We start from the raw sequence: 17982 nt of genomic DNA, 5'->3' as shown, positions 1-17982 counted from the left end.
TTAGAGATCAAACTCACTTATATAATGGATCAAATTTGTAATTCCTCAAAAAATGGCTCGCCACTTGGAGGTAAACATTTCAAATACCTTCACATGAAGTGCAGCAGAATTCAAATTATCCACATAAATCAAGTGATCAAAGACTGTAACTGAGGTGTTCAAATGTTATCGTCTCAAAAAGTTAAAGTGTAAAAGGTAAAGTGTGTTGGGTGATTGTTACTGATTTATGTGCCAGCCTCTGGGAGGGAAGGAAGTTGGCACCACATGATTCAGGCTTGGAGATAGAAGGGGGAGAATCCCAGGATAGGAATTTCATCCCAGGAACGCTCTAATCTCACATCTTTGTTTTTCCGCCTTGAAAAATCTGACAGGAATAAATCCTTTGGGGAACAAAGTGCGTAGTGAGTACAATGCACTATTGATAAAACAAAAAAAGAGGAAACTTCTCTTAGCCTGAGAGAATCACAGAAAGTGTCAAGGCAGACGTTGAACAGAACAGATATTTTTACACCGAGTGTCTGCACTTCACTCTGTTTAATTTAGATGATGAGTTGTGTCTGAATTGTAAATTGTGTTGGCTGTGTACTTTTCTCACCTGAGTATTCAGCGCACTTTGATGCTGAAAGAGCGGAGGAGTGGAGGTTGACAGAAGAAGGCTACAGAGGTGGTGGGGGGCAAATCAGTCTAAATATTTGAATTGCTCTCCAAACTGCTTTTCTGTGTCAAGTCTAGATACCCTTGAATATTCCTGGATGCTCCTGATATGTCCTGAATGCCAATCTGTGGTTCAGGATACCAAGAGACACTCCGTGACACTCCTTCATCAGTTGCAATGTTGTGGTTTCATCAGACATTTATAGCACTGACCTGCATAACATGGAACATCCCACACATGAAACAACACCTTTTGCATGCAGTACAGGTTCAATACTGTGTTTGTACAGTTACAGGACTCTTTCTCAGTTGCTTTATCTGCATTATAATGTATAACTGTAGCTGGAAAAAATAACTGTCAAGCAATTTTACTGTGTAGCTCAAGATTGATTCTTTGAAAACAACACCTATTCCAACGGGTGAAATGAAATTGTGTAGTCATATTTCTACAGTTCACCAAACAATAATATTTTAAGACTTTTCAAGACCTGCAGTTGGATCGAATTCCTCCTTCACACTTTCCAGACCTGCACAGAATCCATGTTCATAGCTGAGCTGTTCATGACATGTCAGACCTTTCCGTTTTCACGTAGGGGTGCGATTAAAAACTCTAAACCATTTGTGTAGAAAAGCAGCAGCAGCACGGTCACCATCAGCTTGAGAACTGGAGATGCAACAGCCTGTAAGTCTGCTCGTCACGAATCCACCTGGCCTGTGAGAACAGAGCGATCGCGTGTTCAGTCCGCGTTCACAGATCCACAGACAGACAGACAGACACACAGGCTGTTCAGACACTGTTCTGCATCCCAGGCAGAGATGTAAAGCAGCTTATGGGTATGATTTTTGAGTAACTTTACTTTTTGGTTCTCTTAAAAGTATGCTGTTTAAATTTTTTTGTAAAATTTGACTAACTAGAGTAGGCTTTCAGATATAAGAGTAGTGAGAACAACGTGATCGGAAGACTAAAGGGGACTGTGCTTTTTTCAGCCATCAGGGCCCCAAAACTGTGGGACGCCCTGCCTGAGGAACTTAAGCTTCATAAAGCACATTTTATAGACTTGTTTTTATGTAACTGTTTTTGATCTTGCCCACTTTTAACCATGTCTTGTTTTTCTTTTACAGTAACATGTTGTGTTTCCCATTTTATCTCCTCTTTTTATATTTTAATATACAAAAACAGGAAATCAGTTAATTTGTCGGGAACATAAATTCACAGCATGGACATGAACCTTATTCTTTTTTTTTTTTTAGACCATGAGCTGTGTTACTGCACACCTTTGAGTCACTTACTAGGCAAATATTCTCCTCTGTTTTGAGTAAAATTGACTGAAAAAAGAGTATATGCCTACTTGAGTAAAATATTTTAGCAGTCTTTCACCACCTGTGATGCCAGGCATGGAGGTCGACCCCATGGAGGAGAACAGGCTCAGGCATGTAATCGATGAACGCACAGTAGAGTGAACACAGCTTGAGAGAATGTCTTTACCTATGTCTTCAAAAAGTGATGACTACGAATGTTATTTTTTCCATCAATAATTAGGATCATTCATAAGGTCTCCAGAGAGGAAATGCTAAGATTAAGATTAAGGTGAAGGTTATGTTTATAATTTGCTTTTAGGTGAAAATTTGAATTAATTCAGCTTGACAATAACGGCCGCTAGAGAAGGGGATTTGCTGGAAGATGAGGAAGGAGACATAGCGGGAGGTGTGTGTGTGTGTGTTTGTGTGTGTGTGTGTGTTGGAGGGGATGGGGGGGGGTTGGGGAATGGGGGGGGGGTGCTGGCAGAAGACTCAGAGGACATGAACCTGGGCTGTCATATTGGATTATATACAGTGTATAAGAAGGGTATTTTATATTTGGGATGGTGTATGTGTGTGTGTGTGTGTGTGTGTGTGAGAGAGAGAGAGATATTGTACATGTTGGGTTCATGTGTATGTATGTGTTCAAGTGTGTTTGTCTCCAGGGCCAGTTGAATAAAATTTCTGACATTTCCTGTCACTGAAAACTGTATGCTTACATGTTGAGTGATATGTGGAGTGTTCTCTTCATTGCATGTCACTTTCTCTCTGCACTGTGTGCGGGGCCCTGTTGCCCTGGCACCATGTTGTGTCAGTGATGATGATGATGATGCATTGTGAGATACTGTACGTTGTCACACTGTCAGAAAAAAAAGGTAGTTGTATCTTCTGTCACTGGTGCTGTACCTAAAAGTAGAGGTACAAATCTTTGTGTATTTGTTGTACTTGGTGATTTAAATTCAAGTCACTCCAGGGGAATTTTGTTTGTTGGTGGCTCCAAATGGCAGCGAGAGGTTAAAAAATTAGGACTTCAATAACCAGAAATAATCCAATGTGCCGTCAGTAAAGTGCACACTACAGACACATGTTCTCCAACCCATCCATTCTGTGATCGCTTTATACTAAGGGCTGTCAAAAGGTCGAGAGAAAAGATTTAACGTTTGTGAGTCCAGTCCTTTCTCTGGACAGGACACTCGTTAACTGTTGTTTAGGAGAAACTTATTTATTTCTCTCTGAAATTTCGATTTGCCACTTCTTGTGGGCAGAGAGGAGTCCATACCTAACACCAGAATTTTATTTGTCTATTTGGGATGGGACGCTCTTTTCTGCTGCAGCCTCACTTGGTGATTTCGGCTGATAAGACCAAAGTGTTTTTATATGAAAATCTTGCCTAGTGCAGCTTTTAGTGAAGCACCAGTGTTGCCAGTGGAAAGACTGATGTATCTGTGGCTCTAAGAACAGGAACAGCTGGTGCACTGACACCCGCTGACACCCAGTGCTTGACGCCACCGTGTTACCATGACAACGGGCTGTGCACCCTCTGTTTCTGACAGCTGTTCCCATGGTGCCTGGGCTTGGCTCAGCCTCTGGACTCCCATTGGTAGGATAGATAGTGTCTCGGGGTCAGAGGTCACGTTTGTGACGTTGCTGCTGTGGCTGTGCCATGTTGTTTTTTCCATCGTAATGTCGTAGGAGTAGCTAGGGTTTGTGTCAGCTCCAGTATCAATTCATCATCATGGATCTGAGCTGGATCAAAGGCTAGGAACCTTTCAGAGTAAAAACACACACATACAGTCTTTACCGGGCTCAGAACAGCAAAATCAAGCATAGAAGGAAAATTTGTCTGATGAAGAGCAGTGAGGACAAAACGTCACAACATAGGTGTTAATAAATTCATACACCCTGGGAGCATATTTCAATGTGCAGACTCTAATTTTTCCACTTGAACCCTTTGCCTACGTATATCTGTCTGGAGAACCACACTTACAGGATTGTATTGAAGACTTTATCATAGTAACTACTATCCGTTAAAAGCTTCGTCATCTGTGTGTGTGTGTGTGTGTGTATCGATCAATATAAGTCAAGCACAGCCAAAGTATGTGATGGATACAGAGATCAGACTGGGTGTAATGGTATAAAATGATGTTCTCATGGCACAGTGATGGTATTCATTATGTTAACTTATTTGAGTGAACTTGAAAGTTCCCTGGCTCTGCGTTGTAGATGACTTTGTTGCTTTGATGTTGAGCCCCAAGGTTATTACAGAAAGTTGTAAAGTACCCTTCAGATGCTCCTTTAAAAACCTCAGCGTTTGAACTTAAAAATAGCGCACCACACATCCAAGAAAAATACACAGAAAACTTTATGCAGTTAGATGCAGGATATTAAAAAAAAAAAACTCTTTGAAAAAGATGTTCAGGCTGTAAGGTTATGCGTATTAAGGAGCAGTAAGTTTCATTCTGTGACCTTGATATGCCTACTTTGTCAGAATAAGCTCCTCAGCATTACTCAGATGGCACCTAGTTGTTTTTTTCACATTACATAGAACATTGCACGTTAGATGTGAGGTTGCTCCAATGTGACAAAGACTTTGTCCCTGTTCCAGCTTTGTCTCAGCGTGTGATAATGTCAGCTGATTGGACAAGATGCGTCCCAGTCGGCCAGTCACCTCCCTGTTCCAGCTCTGTGTGGTGGCAGTCTGGTGTCTCTGCTCCGGCATGATGAGCCAGAGACTGATAGAGAGGCAAGACAGTAGCTCTGGTGAAGAGTTTGTAGTCTGAAGAGGGATGTACAGTTGGCGAAGCACCGTTTCTCAGGCTTGGAAAGTGTCTTTTTGGCATCTTATGAAAGAATCTCTTCAGTGACGTTGGGGAGACTGTATAGTTTCTGGGAATTATATAATGTTTCTTTTGGATGGCTTGTTTTTTCCCGTGAAGACTGTAAAAGTAGAAACTTTTTTTTGTCAACTCAAAACTACTTTTTAAAGCGTCTTTCTTGGAGTTCATATGGGTCATGGTGGATGAGTGTTATCTGTCTGATTATTTCTACAACGAAAGGCTGCTGAAGTCAGATCAGGCGTTATGTTTTCTACCTTTTCCTCACGCTGCTGCTGAACGTTATAGACGGGACGACATGTCTGCTTTCAACAGACACAGGTGATATAGTTCATTACACTTTTATTTTAGGGTTTTAGCTGATTTTCTTATCAGTATCTTGCTCAGGATACATGGCTATTGATGGACACATTGGATCCAAACTGTACCCTTTCAATTGCGGGACAGTCTCTCTTACCAACAGGCCTTCATGCCACCCTAGTCATTCAACTTCACTGTTTTTTGAGGTTAACAGGTCTGGCATGAATCTCATATTTGTACCTCCGATATGTCTGTACAGGAAAAGTGTAAACACACTGCATTGTCTCGATGAATTTCACAGTCTGTAAAGTCGCTGCGCTGCCAGAGGCAATAAGTTAGTCCTGACATGACTTAACTGGAGAGTTTGTTGGCTTCCACAAATAGGCAAATTGGCTGTGAAGCTGTGAATGAAGCCATCTCCCCTCTCTCTCTCTCTCTCCCCCTCTCTCTCTCCCTCTCTCTCTCTCAGCGAGGTAATTAAAGCGCCTGTCTGGGTCCCCTATATGAGAGACATGGTATGCTAATGCAGTACTTCTTTGACAATTCTGTTGGGACAGCGTCAAGGGTGTTTTCACGTGGCCTGATTTGCAATTCGCACTTGGGTTATTTCCATCATAGGCATCCCAGGAAACGGCGAGGGGAAAGGCTGTGAGCCGCAGAGAGCGAGAACTGAGCTGAAGTTTCGTTTAATTGTGTGTATGATTTGTTCAAAGACACCTTTCAAGTGCTGTTCTAATTGCCAGCTATTTTGCTGGAACTGAAATGTTGTTCCCAAACTCTCGCACGCATTACATGGCCTTCTGTTCTGTGAGAATTATTTATTTTAATAATTATTCAGTTATTCAGCAACTCATCCATGTCTTCCATTCTAGTTTTTATGTGAGTATGGATATCTAGCCGGGACAATCTCTCAAACCAGTTGGAAGGAGGGTAAAAGTTAATCAAAGTACAAAAGGTTAGCGTAATTCTGATGCATGATGTACTTCTAATGGACAATCATTAACTTCTCTTGTTGTCTCTTTCTCCTCTCCTCTCCTCTCCTCTCCTCTCCTCTTACAGAACACTGCACCAGCAGTTTGAAAGCTACAAACAGGAGGTGCGTCGCATCGGGGCGGAGACGCGGCGTCAGCAGGCCCAGCAGAAGGACGATGCGCCCACCTGCGGTATCTGCCGCAAGACCAAGTTTGCCGACGGCTGCGGCCACCTCTGCTCCTACTGCCAGACCAAATTCTGCGCCCGCTGCGGAGGCCGTGTCTCCCTGCGCTCCAACAATGTGAGAAACCTGAGCCACGATCCTCTCTGTCTTCTTTCCCCCTCTGTCACTCACCCCATTCCTGCTGTAGTTGTCGGGTAGATGGTCTTCCTGCTTCTGTCTGTCTGTCTGTCTGTCTGTTTGCATCTGCTTTCATGCTTCCTGGTCACACTTTGGGGAGACCAAAGTGTATTGGAAGACTGGCTTGGCACCAATCACAGGCCTCCAAGGCTCATCTTTAGTCTGAGGCTGTAGTGTTGTGGAATGGTTGAGACACTTTCAGTTCACTTGACAATGAAAGCACACCAGTTTACAGCATCCATGTTGTCCTGTGTCTCCTGTGACTGTACTGCGGCCATCAACCAAGCATGACAAACAGTGACAGGACTGATACTGTGTCAAGCAACATGTCAAGACCAAGACAGGGATAGATATTTATGAAAAAAAGAAGGGCAAAGAGAGTAACCAGGACCATATAATATACTCAGTTTTACAATTTACTCTGTTTTGTTAATGTAATGGAACACAGTAAAGTAATAGTGGCTAAGGCGGGACAGAGGAAAACGCAATGACATGTGAATAAAGCCATGGGTTGAACCTGAACCCACAATGCACTGCGCACATGGAGCACTGTGCCCCAGCCCTAGAAACCACACTATTTTAAATAAAAGGCCCACGCCATATGTTCAGCTCAATGCATTCTATAGCATACTTAGTAATATAATAACCATTAAGCGGAGTGTAATTCCCCACCACCCGACATGCGCAGGATGGGACAGAGTGGCATCTATCCATAGATCCCAGCATGTGTGTGCTATTTTAAGGCCCGGCCCACTTCCATCCAACCATCCTCTGGGCTCCACTCCAACCCAAGAGAGAGGACCTCCCCCTGGGTATCTTACCTGACTATGGGCCCTCCACCCTTGGCCTGCTGGTCCCCAATCTGTTCAGGATCCGCACAGCCCAGCTGGGCCTGGACTCACACTGGGACCAGACGTAAGAGAAATTCAAAGGCCAGTCAGATTATGAGATAAAGATAGTATCCCTGTCGCTAAAGCCATTAATATTGCTTTCACAGCAGGAAGGCTGTTATATGGAAGTAAAGAGATGAGGAGACTAGCATGATATAAACACAAACAATAAATAAAGCATTAAGAGCAAAGGATTCATTTAGAGGGGAATTCATGATATAGATACAAACTATAAATAAAGCAAAAAGAGCAAACGATTCATTTAAAGGGAAATTCCACTGAAATTAACTTTTTGAGTATCAGTTAAAATTTGCCCATTTTTTTGGTTTTGAGTAATTCTCACTACTGAGGGAAATGCAATCCTGTGATATCATTGAATTAAATTTCTTGAGGTGATGCTGAATGTCACTTAAAAGTGGAATTTCAGTGGAATTTCAGGGGAATTTAAATAATTCTACACCAGCAAGAGAAAGGGAGATTTAGTGCAGATATACGGTATGTGGTATGAGTATGAGTTTGCAGTTTTATTAGGTGTATATGCCTGTGAGTATATATTCGTACTGTATGTGTGTGTTTATATGTGTGTGTATGTGTGCGGGGGTTGGCGGTGGGTTTTCGTCTGTGTATCTGTGTGCGTGCCTGCACATGTGTGTGTGTGTATGTGTGTAATGTGTGGGAGAGATGTGTTGTAAGTGGAGCTCCGTGGGTCTCGGAGCTGCTTGCCTCTGTCCCGGGTCGTCCAGCCAGCCAAGCAGAATAACAGGGTTAGGAAAGTGTGAGCTTTGTTTCATTACATAAAAACCCTCTCCTACCTACCTACTCCCGTTTGCCCTTCCAACACAACGAGTCAGCGCACCTCAGCAGCACACTGCGTTTTCCCTTGGTTAGCAGTTTGGCTCTTAAAAATACATCTACGCGGTATTAAAATGTGTGCTTTCTCCATTAAAATGAATATGATATGTTGCTAGTTTCTGAAATTGCATGATCAGATATCAGATATTTAGAGAGTCCCACCGAGTCCATGCATGTGATGCATAATATATATATATATTCTATATTACTTATATATATATATAATATATACTGTGGTCAGGCTCACCTGGTGCCAAATGTAGGTGTGTGTCTCAGCACCCTTTTATGAGTTAAAAGTTAAAAGTTAAAGTTCAAAACCATTTACTGTATTTCCATGCCTACCCTACATGTTTGGCACCAGCTGGCTTCATCAGATGTATTCATATTACAGAGTAGATACAGCTGATGAAGACGGTAGCCACAACTATAAAGGCTTTTTTTTTTTCCTTCGCTTCTTTTCCTTAAAACAGACTAAGAATCCAATGAGTCCAGTAAGAACATTTTCTTTTTACAAACACTTTAAATGCTGGTCTTGACACACAAGGATGCACTTTGACATCTGCCTTGCTACACATGTATGCATTCATGGTAGTATAAGGTCTGGATACCAAATATCCTATATTAACCAACAAGCTCTTATTATCCACTAAACAACCTTCTGTAATAATTCATCAATTCAAAATGTCAACAGAGTTGTGCAGTACTGTCCTCTGCCCTGCAGAAGGCATCACAGCAACATGCTGATGCAAACCACATTTGTGCCAACCAAACGTTGATTAGGCCACAAAGCTTCTCCTCTGTTCAGCATATTATTATGAATCTGAGTTTATGATAATAGATATATTAATTTATATTAATTTAAGTAATGTATTTACATTTGTTTAGTCTACAACTGTTTTTCAGCAGTTTACAGTAAAAGTGGAGGAAAAACAACAACATGTTGACTCCTTGGTTGGTATCCTAGGGTCATTTTCTTTTCCTCAAGTTTTTAGAAAAAACAAACACCATCAAATATTGTGATGCATAATACAAAGAATATATGAAATGTCGAGAGTTGTGTAAGAATGTGCTCCATGTTGCTTTTGGTGTCCCAGTTTCCTATCTGTGCTGAGGAGCTGTGACACACGGGTGAAGTCGTCACAGGTCATGAGTCATACTAAGGTCATGCCAAGCTAGGTCATGCATGTTGCTGTGGCCTAACATGTGTGAGTGGTCACATACAGTCACATACTCCTGTCCCCTTCGCCTCAGACTGTGTCACTGAATATAAAGTATGTGTATAAATTTTGCGGAATGTGATTAACAAACGTTTGCACCACATCCTCACTACTCTCCCCTTTTCTTCCCCCCTTTTCTTCCTTCTTTTCCCACAATCTATCCAATTTCCCATATCACAAACTCTCTGCATCTCTCTATTTCTTTCACCCTTTCTTTCATTTTTTTCCTCTGCTTTTCTCTCTCTCCACGATATCTCTTGCTCCACTTCCTCCCTTACTTTTCTCAATTCTCACTGCTACCTGGACTGCATGCCACAAAGGAGGACAAAGTGGTTAGCATCTTTTTTGTGTTCTCTCTGTGCTGTGAATGTGATGTTTGTGCCCCTTAAATCTAAACCGCTGGCTGTGTTCAAATCTAGAGCCTAGATCTCTCTTGTTTGCTTATGTTGACTTATGACCTTTTAAAAGGACTTGATAGGTGATGGAAACTATAGCTAGCTTGCCTACAGGGCAAAACCGAGCTTTGTTTTCTTCCCCATTGGCCAAAGCTGTAATTTCCAAGGCTGAAGAAAGGGTTGAAAAACCAACAACGGCAGATGGAAGTGAGCGAGCTATCGGATTGGAACGGAGCCAGTGTGTACAAATCCACATATGGATTAGTGACTTAACTGAACAGAGGGGTCCCTGATAGTTCACGCTTGCCAGACATTTTTTCACTTTGATTTCTCAAAGTGTTTACTGTCTGGGGTGGAGCCACTAGGGACTGTTGTGTCCTCAGCAGATTTTTCCCCAAAGTGTAAAAACTTGACTAACTCTGTGTCCATTGTCTGTCTCCTCCCCCTGCAAAGTGTCTCATAGTGAAGGACAGGGTAAGGCCTGCTGGGTAATGGATTTGCTGCATGGGTCACTACTATAGTCTCCCTTCCACATACTGTATGGGTCTGTATTCATTCGCAGTACCACAATAGGAATTCAGACCCAAGATTAGTTTTGTCCGATGGCACCTGGGTGGCGATCCAGCATCAGTACTCCTATTCTGAGAATGTTGATGAATGCAGACCCTGAACATCAACTGGGGGGCAGAGCGAGCATGAGCCATATAATATAGGCTGTCTGTTGGGGCATCCCTTAACCCTATTAACTTCACCTCACCCCTCTTCCTATGGCCGAGGGCATGGCTGTGCTGGGGGGCATTGGATAGTGTAATAAATAGCTGGCAAAAAAACGGGGATGGGAGATTGGTGTTTTAGCTGGCATGCATAAGACAGCCCTCTACCCTAAAGACCCTTGATCTGAATGCGGAGCGAACGAGCACTCATGCCTGTGCATGCTTTCCCTGCCTGTGCGTTTGCGACCAGACCAGCCTTGCCATGGGGAGACGGGAGGGGCCCAGGTATATATGTTCCAGTTTGTCCACTTACCACTTTCCCTTAATGCTTGTTCACTCCAAACTGTTGCCTCCTTTGCAAAACACCATATCGTTGAGCCCTGTCAAAGTCAGAAATGGTGAAGGGAATGGCAGTAAGTTTTAGTTTGGGATGCAGCCCAACGCCTCAAAAGTCAGGACTAAGTAGAGGATTTATGTTTCATTCATTCATTTTTAGACACTTAGTTTGACTGGTAGTTATAAGGCTAAATCAGAGTAGAAAAGAGAAAAGCCTCCACACTTTGGATTAGACATTTCTGGGCTAGGTCTAGTCCAACATCCCTTGACTTCTCTCAGATAGCACCATCCTAAATCCAAGAACTAGACTACCTCCCCTTAACCCAGGTGTAGTAAATAGAAGCTCCTCTACCAGTAGCAGTGTTGTATATGGTGTCTTGCCTCAAAAGAAAAACACACAGGGAAAGTGTCTTCTTGTCAACTCCCCAACTCTAGCATAAGCAAAAAGGCATCCTGCTAGTAGTGCTGCTCATGGTGTCTTCCTAACAAGAAGAATGAAAGTACACAGGGAGAAAATATTGTTTTCAGCTGCAATGTGTACTTTTGTATGTGTAGGCCTTTTTAAGTTTGTATACTTATATTTAAAGTGTCTAAGTGTGTGTGTGTTTGGATGTATCTGTGCTGTCACACTAATAATGGCTATTTTTAACACTTGTGGCTATGGTTAACATGCAGTTGTGCTTTATGTATTATCTAATCTTGGCTCTTTGAATGTGATACACAATACATATTAAAGAATTTTCAGGATATTTCAGGATATCATAGAAGACCAATGCTCTTAAACATAAACTACTGGTGTTAGAATAATGTTTATTATTTACATTTCCAGAACACATTGCAATCTGTCGGTAAATAATACACATTATTGTAATGCCAATGGTTTCAAGTTTAAATCACTTTGATTATGTCGTAGAACAGCAAAGCTCTGATGTGTGTGAATAAGTTGATCTGTATTTCATGGCCCTTTGAGTCAAGCAGACCCTGCTATTCCTGGTGCTATAGCTTGTTAATGGTTGGGTGTTTGTTTATGTGTGTTTAATGTCAGCTCCAGATGGCTCCCAGAGACTGAACAAACGACTCACAATCTGTCTGCTTTGTAGAGGAGTGCTGCCTCCCAGTGGAGAACAGGCAGGGGCTGGGTCCTGACACACCACACACACACCCACACACACACACACACACACACACACACACACAAACATACACAAACATACATACACACTTAGATAAATGCACAAAAAAATACCCAAAAATACACACACAATATACACAAATGTAACACACATAGATACACACCAAAACACACATATATATTGTATAGATAGACACTGTATATAGTTTTATACTGTATATAGTTTTACTGGTGCGGGATGCATTTTCAACCATGATTTTCAGCTTTAAGTCTTTAAGTCTAACTCTAATCTCCCAGTGGGCAATGTTAATGCTAAATATCACCATGATTTTGAGTGATTATCTACATCTTATATATCTATGATGGTGTGGGAAAATATAGTTTCAGAATCTACCATACATGCTCAGTTGGGGTCGTATCTAGTTATTGAAAAGACTTTGGCACGATATGACTACCCATCACTCCTAACCACTGGGTGATCACTTGAACTTTTTGGATTGTGTCACTGTCATCCTGGAATCAAGAGAGGATTAAGAGAATCAAGAGAGAAATGCATCAGGGAGTGAAGTCGATCCCTCACAAATGTTACGCTGGCACTGAGTAGAATTTGTTCAGCTGTTTCAGGGATTGAGGATCCATGCCATGCACCTCACACCAGATCCCCTCTTATATTTTAGTGTTTCTGTTTGTTCTTTATATAGTATATACATAGAAGCAGACACACAGACACACACACACACAATACAGCTGTCTTTACACAGAGCATCTAATGCAGGGAAAAGGCGGAGCAAACCCAGCGTCAGTTTGTGTGTAAATATGTCAAGCTGGAGAAATGGTGGGTTTAAATAACTTGGTTCTGACCAAGCCTCACCACCAAGGAGAAAAGCCACAGAAAAGCCGGAGAAAAGCCAGATCTGACCCGGGTATGTGTTCTGTGTAAATGACAGCCGGAGAGCAGCCGGAGCAAATACCATGGTAACCATCCCATGACACTCAGGCGCTCCATCACCAGTAGCCTAGACCTAACGGTAAAGTCAGTACAGTTATTTCTCCAATTCACTTCTGTAGTATAAAGGTGAAAAGCCGGGTTAGAGGCGAATAAAGAACGTGAGTTGATGATTATGAAAAATAACCCGGCTCAGCCCCGACTTTTTCACCCTGGGTTAACATTCAAATTCTGCCGAAATCCAAGAGAACCAGTACCTGCAACACAGCGTTCGATAAATACATTCATATATACATATGTGAAACACACAAACACATATATAGTGTATTTTACATAAATATGTGCATGTGTTTCATATTTTATGTGTGAGTTTTTAGTAGTAGTTTGAATTAAGTTCTACATGACCTCTCATGTCTAGCGCCTGTGTCTCCACTGTAACATTTTAAGTCGATGCAGTTACTGGTTCTCTAAAATATTGTCTGCCTTGGACCCTTACACACACACACGCACACACACACACACACACACACACACACACACACGCACACACACACACACACACACACACACACACACACACTACACAACTACCGTCAACTGCACTCACACACTACATGCATTTCTGAGCACAAATTCATACTTAATGCAAGCATTTACTTGCTATACATGCATCCCTATACATGCAGACACACATACAAACACACATACACACACAGACAGACACACACACACACACAGACTCACATCGACACACATACAGACGCACGCACACAGTCTTGCTCGCCCACTGCATCAAGCCGACACTGCACTTTTTACAGGAAGGGAGGATGCACTGCATAATCTCCATCATGTTTCTCAGTACTAGATGACTAACCCTCTGCTCTCCTCCTCCACCTCCCACTCCACTCCTCTCTCCTCACACTCCACTACCTCCTACCTCTCTGTGGAAGCCTGCATACTGCTCTCTCTCTCTGTCCTCTCTCCTTCTTTCTCTCTCTCTCTCTCAATGTATCTCTTCTTTTTCTCTCTATTCCTCTTCGTTTATGTCTCTCTGTGTCTGTCTCTCTCATTGTCTCTCTTTCTCTCTCTCTCTCTCTCTCTCTCTCTCTCTCAAAATGCAGTTGTGCTCCTTTCCTGTGCTAGAAAACAGTGTGCTTACCGGCCTGCCATCAGACATTACAGTAATGCCCTTTTGGAGCTAACTATAGTGACTCCACAGTCAGAGTGGCCTTCTTGTAAGACCTGCATGGCTAATAATAGATCCTCCTTGACTGGAACTGACCATCGCCAGTAACAATGCACTCAACACAAGCCTTTAATGTTCCTAAAGCACTCTGTAATAACTCCTATTATTACCAACCTTACAAAAAAGGTCACGTGAAATCTCACAGCAAAGCACATGTGTGTTTTTGGACACATGTTGTTTTTCATATATGACTTTTTTTTTTCACATTGTATTCTGACACACATCACATGTGACAGTTTTTACTTCAAATGTGAAAATTTAAATTCATAGTTGAAGTGACTTTGCAAGTGACAGCAAGTGTCACATGTGAAAACTTAATTTCACATGGAAAGAGACATTTCACATGTGAAAATGTCATTTTTCGGGAAATGGGAAATTTCACAAGTTCATATATGAAAACCAACATGTGTCCCAAAAGCTCATGTGCTTTGAATTCACATGTGGGTTTTCACTTGTGACTTTTATAAGGGGCATTATCATTATCATAATTATGAACATCTGAGGAATGAAGATTCTCCATGAATTGCTTCAAGCGTGGCGATGCAGACCGCTCAATACTGTTGGAAATGTAGTTGTTTCCAATGAGAGTGAGTCTTCTCCCCGATGCTGAGATCAGAAATGTAAAACGAACCTGGATTTACCACCGTGACGGTTCTCCTTTCTTTTAGCTTCCAGAGTGCAGAATGCATTTGTCCTGCTTGCAGAGTTGATCTACTACCTTATTAGAGGAAATGGAGCATTATGTCTTTTGTGGTCGTCTTTCTTCCCACCATTCAGGATTTACCATTCCCTGAACGATGGCAGTTTACACCCAGCACCGCCTCATATGTCATTCTGTCAGGGGTGGGGGAGGGAGGGGTCTATACTGCACGCGCTCACTGAAAGCATTCCCTCCACACCTTTCCCTCCCCTCCCATCGCCCCGCCACCCGCAAGGCTCCCATCTATTCTACCCATTTAAGGAAAAGCTGACGCTCACAGAATTCCCGGCTAAACGACTTGCTATTCCCGCCGTGAGCTGCTGTTGAATGCTGTTGTCGGCAGAGCTGCAGCCTCGATACACGCCTTCCCCGTCCTGTCAACAGATGGATGGAGCGGCGGTGGCAGTGTTGGTGGTGGTGGTGGTGGGAGATGAAGGGAGTGAGGGTGGTGTGGGATAGAGAAGAATCCCCCCTCCCCCCTCCCCCAGCCCCTTGATGAATGACAGTTGTGTGGTGTCTTCATTTGTCAAGTCAGCCTGGTGTGTCAGCTGAACTAGTGAGGAGGAGAGAGGAGAGGAGAAAGGAAAGGAGAGAAGAGAAGAAGAGGAGAGGAAAGAAGGGGAAAGGAAAGGAGACAAGATATGAGAAGAGAAGAAGAGAAGAGAAGAGAAGAGAAGAGAAGAGAAGAGAAGAGAAGAGACTCACCGGGGGATTTGGGGAATTAGATTTTTGGGAAAAATAGTATTTCTGTCCGACCCTGAAGGGTTTATAAGGCCCAGATTTATTCAATATTTTTGCCATATCTTCAGGCTTAGTTTCAAGGTCCATGGTCAGGTTCTTGAATATTTGTGGACAATGCAAAATCTGCATTTTGCAGCATAAGACTCCTGGTTAACTCAACCCTTCCTTAATACTAACAGTCAAAATGGATGTAAAATTTGTACATCATTTTTACATAATTTATCTCTGCTGTCATTGTCCTCCAGTATTCTCTCTCTCTCTCTCTCTCTCTCTCTCTCTCTCTCTGTCACTCACTGTTTTATACACACAAACACACACACACACACACACACACACACACACTGCTCACTCCCTCCTTTCTCTCACTGACTCTTGTCAGTGATTTGGTTACCATGGAGAAGCACATTTTTTAGGCAGAAGGAGGTTGGCATTATTACATGTTAGAGATGGCATTGCTAATGCTCATGCACAAACACACACACACACACACACACACACACATTTCTCGCCCACAGGCAGTCGCCCACGCCAGGCATGTCCAGGCAAAAAGGTTTCAGAAATGTCCCCCCCACACACACACACTCACACACACTCACACACACACACACAGCACATCGCGCTCCACAGCATGCAGTGAAATGAACTCGAGGTGACACTAGAGAGGGCCGCCTTTGGAGGGAGGGAGCTGATTGGCCGGCTTAGTTGAGGGTCTGACATCACACTCTGTGCTCCGGCAGCAAGCACTACTGCTAATACATGTGTCACACACACTGAAGGGTGGGGCTTGTACACATCATGTACAAACACACACACACACACACACACTCTCAATTCACACACAATTAATTCCCCCTCCAATATCCGTCACGCTATCCAGGAACACAGAGCACAATCACTCCAGTGCAGGATTATATTTTTTTTCTTTGTGTGTGTGTGTGTGTGTGTGTGTGTGTTTGTGTATGTATGTGTTTGTGCACGTGTATATATATTCTTTATTGTTTATGCCCCCCCCCCCTACAGTACAGGCTTTAAAGCATGTAACAAACACATGTAGGCGTGCCTTTAGAAAATGAGATATGCTTTTTATGTCTCTCTTTGATTTGTTCTGTGGATGAACAATATTCCATGCTGTCCGTGCTTTTATATGATCTGATTCAAGGATTAAGCCCTTGGATTAGATTCTTACTCCACTTCTACTAGAGAGGCAACCTATAGATATGCACAGGCCATACTTGCCGGATATGGCTAACTCTCTAGTGATGCTACCAGCCTTTTGTGTCCGTTCGTATTATAAAGTTATAAATTCCTTTGGTGGTTTGAAGTTTAACAGGTATCCAGATGTGCTGAGTGATCCGACTGCTTGTACTCAGGTGTAATCTGAGGGTTGCAAATGCTGCCCTCATTTCAGTAAATTATATATAGGGCACCTTATATATCCCTATGGCCCATAATGCACTGGGGGTGGAAGGGGATCATTAACCTGTGTAATTCTTCCTGAGGGCGAAATGGAGGGGGGGGGCTGGAGGTTAGAAGTTATGAATTGGGAGGCGGTATTGTCAGCTGATGATGAGTTGAATAATGGTGAGGAGCTGAAAGGATTACTGGCCACTGCTAATCTGTGGCCCCTCAGCTGGGGTAAAGAGGTGGAGAGAAAGAGAGAGGGAGAGAGCGGGAGAGAGAGTGAGAGAGAGAGACTGTAGTGTGTGGCTGGGCGCCTGCCCAACAGCTGTGGGCCGTGCGCGCAGCTGATTTACTTTAGATTAGTCTGGACATGCGCCAACTAGGATTCAATCAGGCCATGATGAATGTGCTTTGGCGCGCTGAAAGCTAACTGCTAACTGACTGCTAACAGTCCAGCCCACTGGCCGTCAAGGAGTAACATTTTAGGGTTTCCAAAGGTCCCAGAGGGGTTTTGTTTTCAACTAGCGCCAAGGTCCTGGACTGGAATACAAGGGATTGTACCCCTTTGCTTTGGATTTATTCTCTGAAACATAAACCGTCAGGATTATAAATACGGAGGGAGATAAATCCTGTTTTTGTGCTGTCGAAGTGAGGTGATTCTCGGTAGCCATGGCTACATGTGAGTATAGGATGTTGTCTATGGGTCTGACTTACAGGGTAAACAGTTAACCTTTACCATTGCTACTGTACATGTTTGTGATTGTCAAGCTATCTTTCTGATGGTTCCATTCACAAAATTTTAGACCTTCAATCACATAACATCATTGCCTCTATATGCAGAAATTCTATGCTTTTATACTCTATATACTCTAGAAAAGCTACTAATAAATGGTGTGATGTAAGGGAACAGGTAATACTCTGCATCATTGGGCATGACACCTGTGCCTTACCTCCACTTCTCTGAGATGACTTGATAGAATATTACAGTGATAC

At 42.8% G+C, this 17982-nt stretch overlaps 1 protein-coding gene across 1 annotated transcript in view; it reads left to right on the top strand.

The window, feature by feature from the left end:
- The window catches only part of LOC139656526 (regulating synaptic membrane exocytosis protein 1-like), a 69011-nt gene that overhangs the window by 16606 nt on the left and 34423 nt on the right, over nt 1-17982 (top strand). Inside the window, exons 2-3 of the mRNA XM_071534133.1 lie at nt 6147-6360; nt 9700-9711. Of these exons, the coding sequence (XP_071390234.1) occupies nt 6147-6360; nt 9700-9711 (226 nt within the window). The remainder of the gene's footprint in view (nt 1-6146; nt 6361-9699; nt 9712-17982) is intronic.

Source organism: Centroberyx affinis, unplaced genomic scaffold, assembly GCF_046629955.1.
Source record: "Centroberyx affinis isolate AG114_WGS23_722 - 3 ecotype Tasmania unplaced genomic scaffold, CSIRO-AGI_Caff_v1 ptg002491l_1, whole genome shotgun sequence".
In the NCBI taxonomy this organism is placed as follows: Eukaryota; Metazoa; Chordata; class Actinopteri; order Beryciformes; family Berycidae; genus Centroberyx; species Centroberyx affinis.
This window is presented reverse-complemented; position numbering and strand designations above follow the sequence as displayed.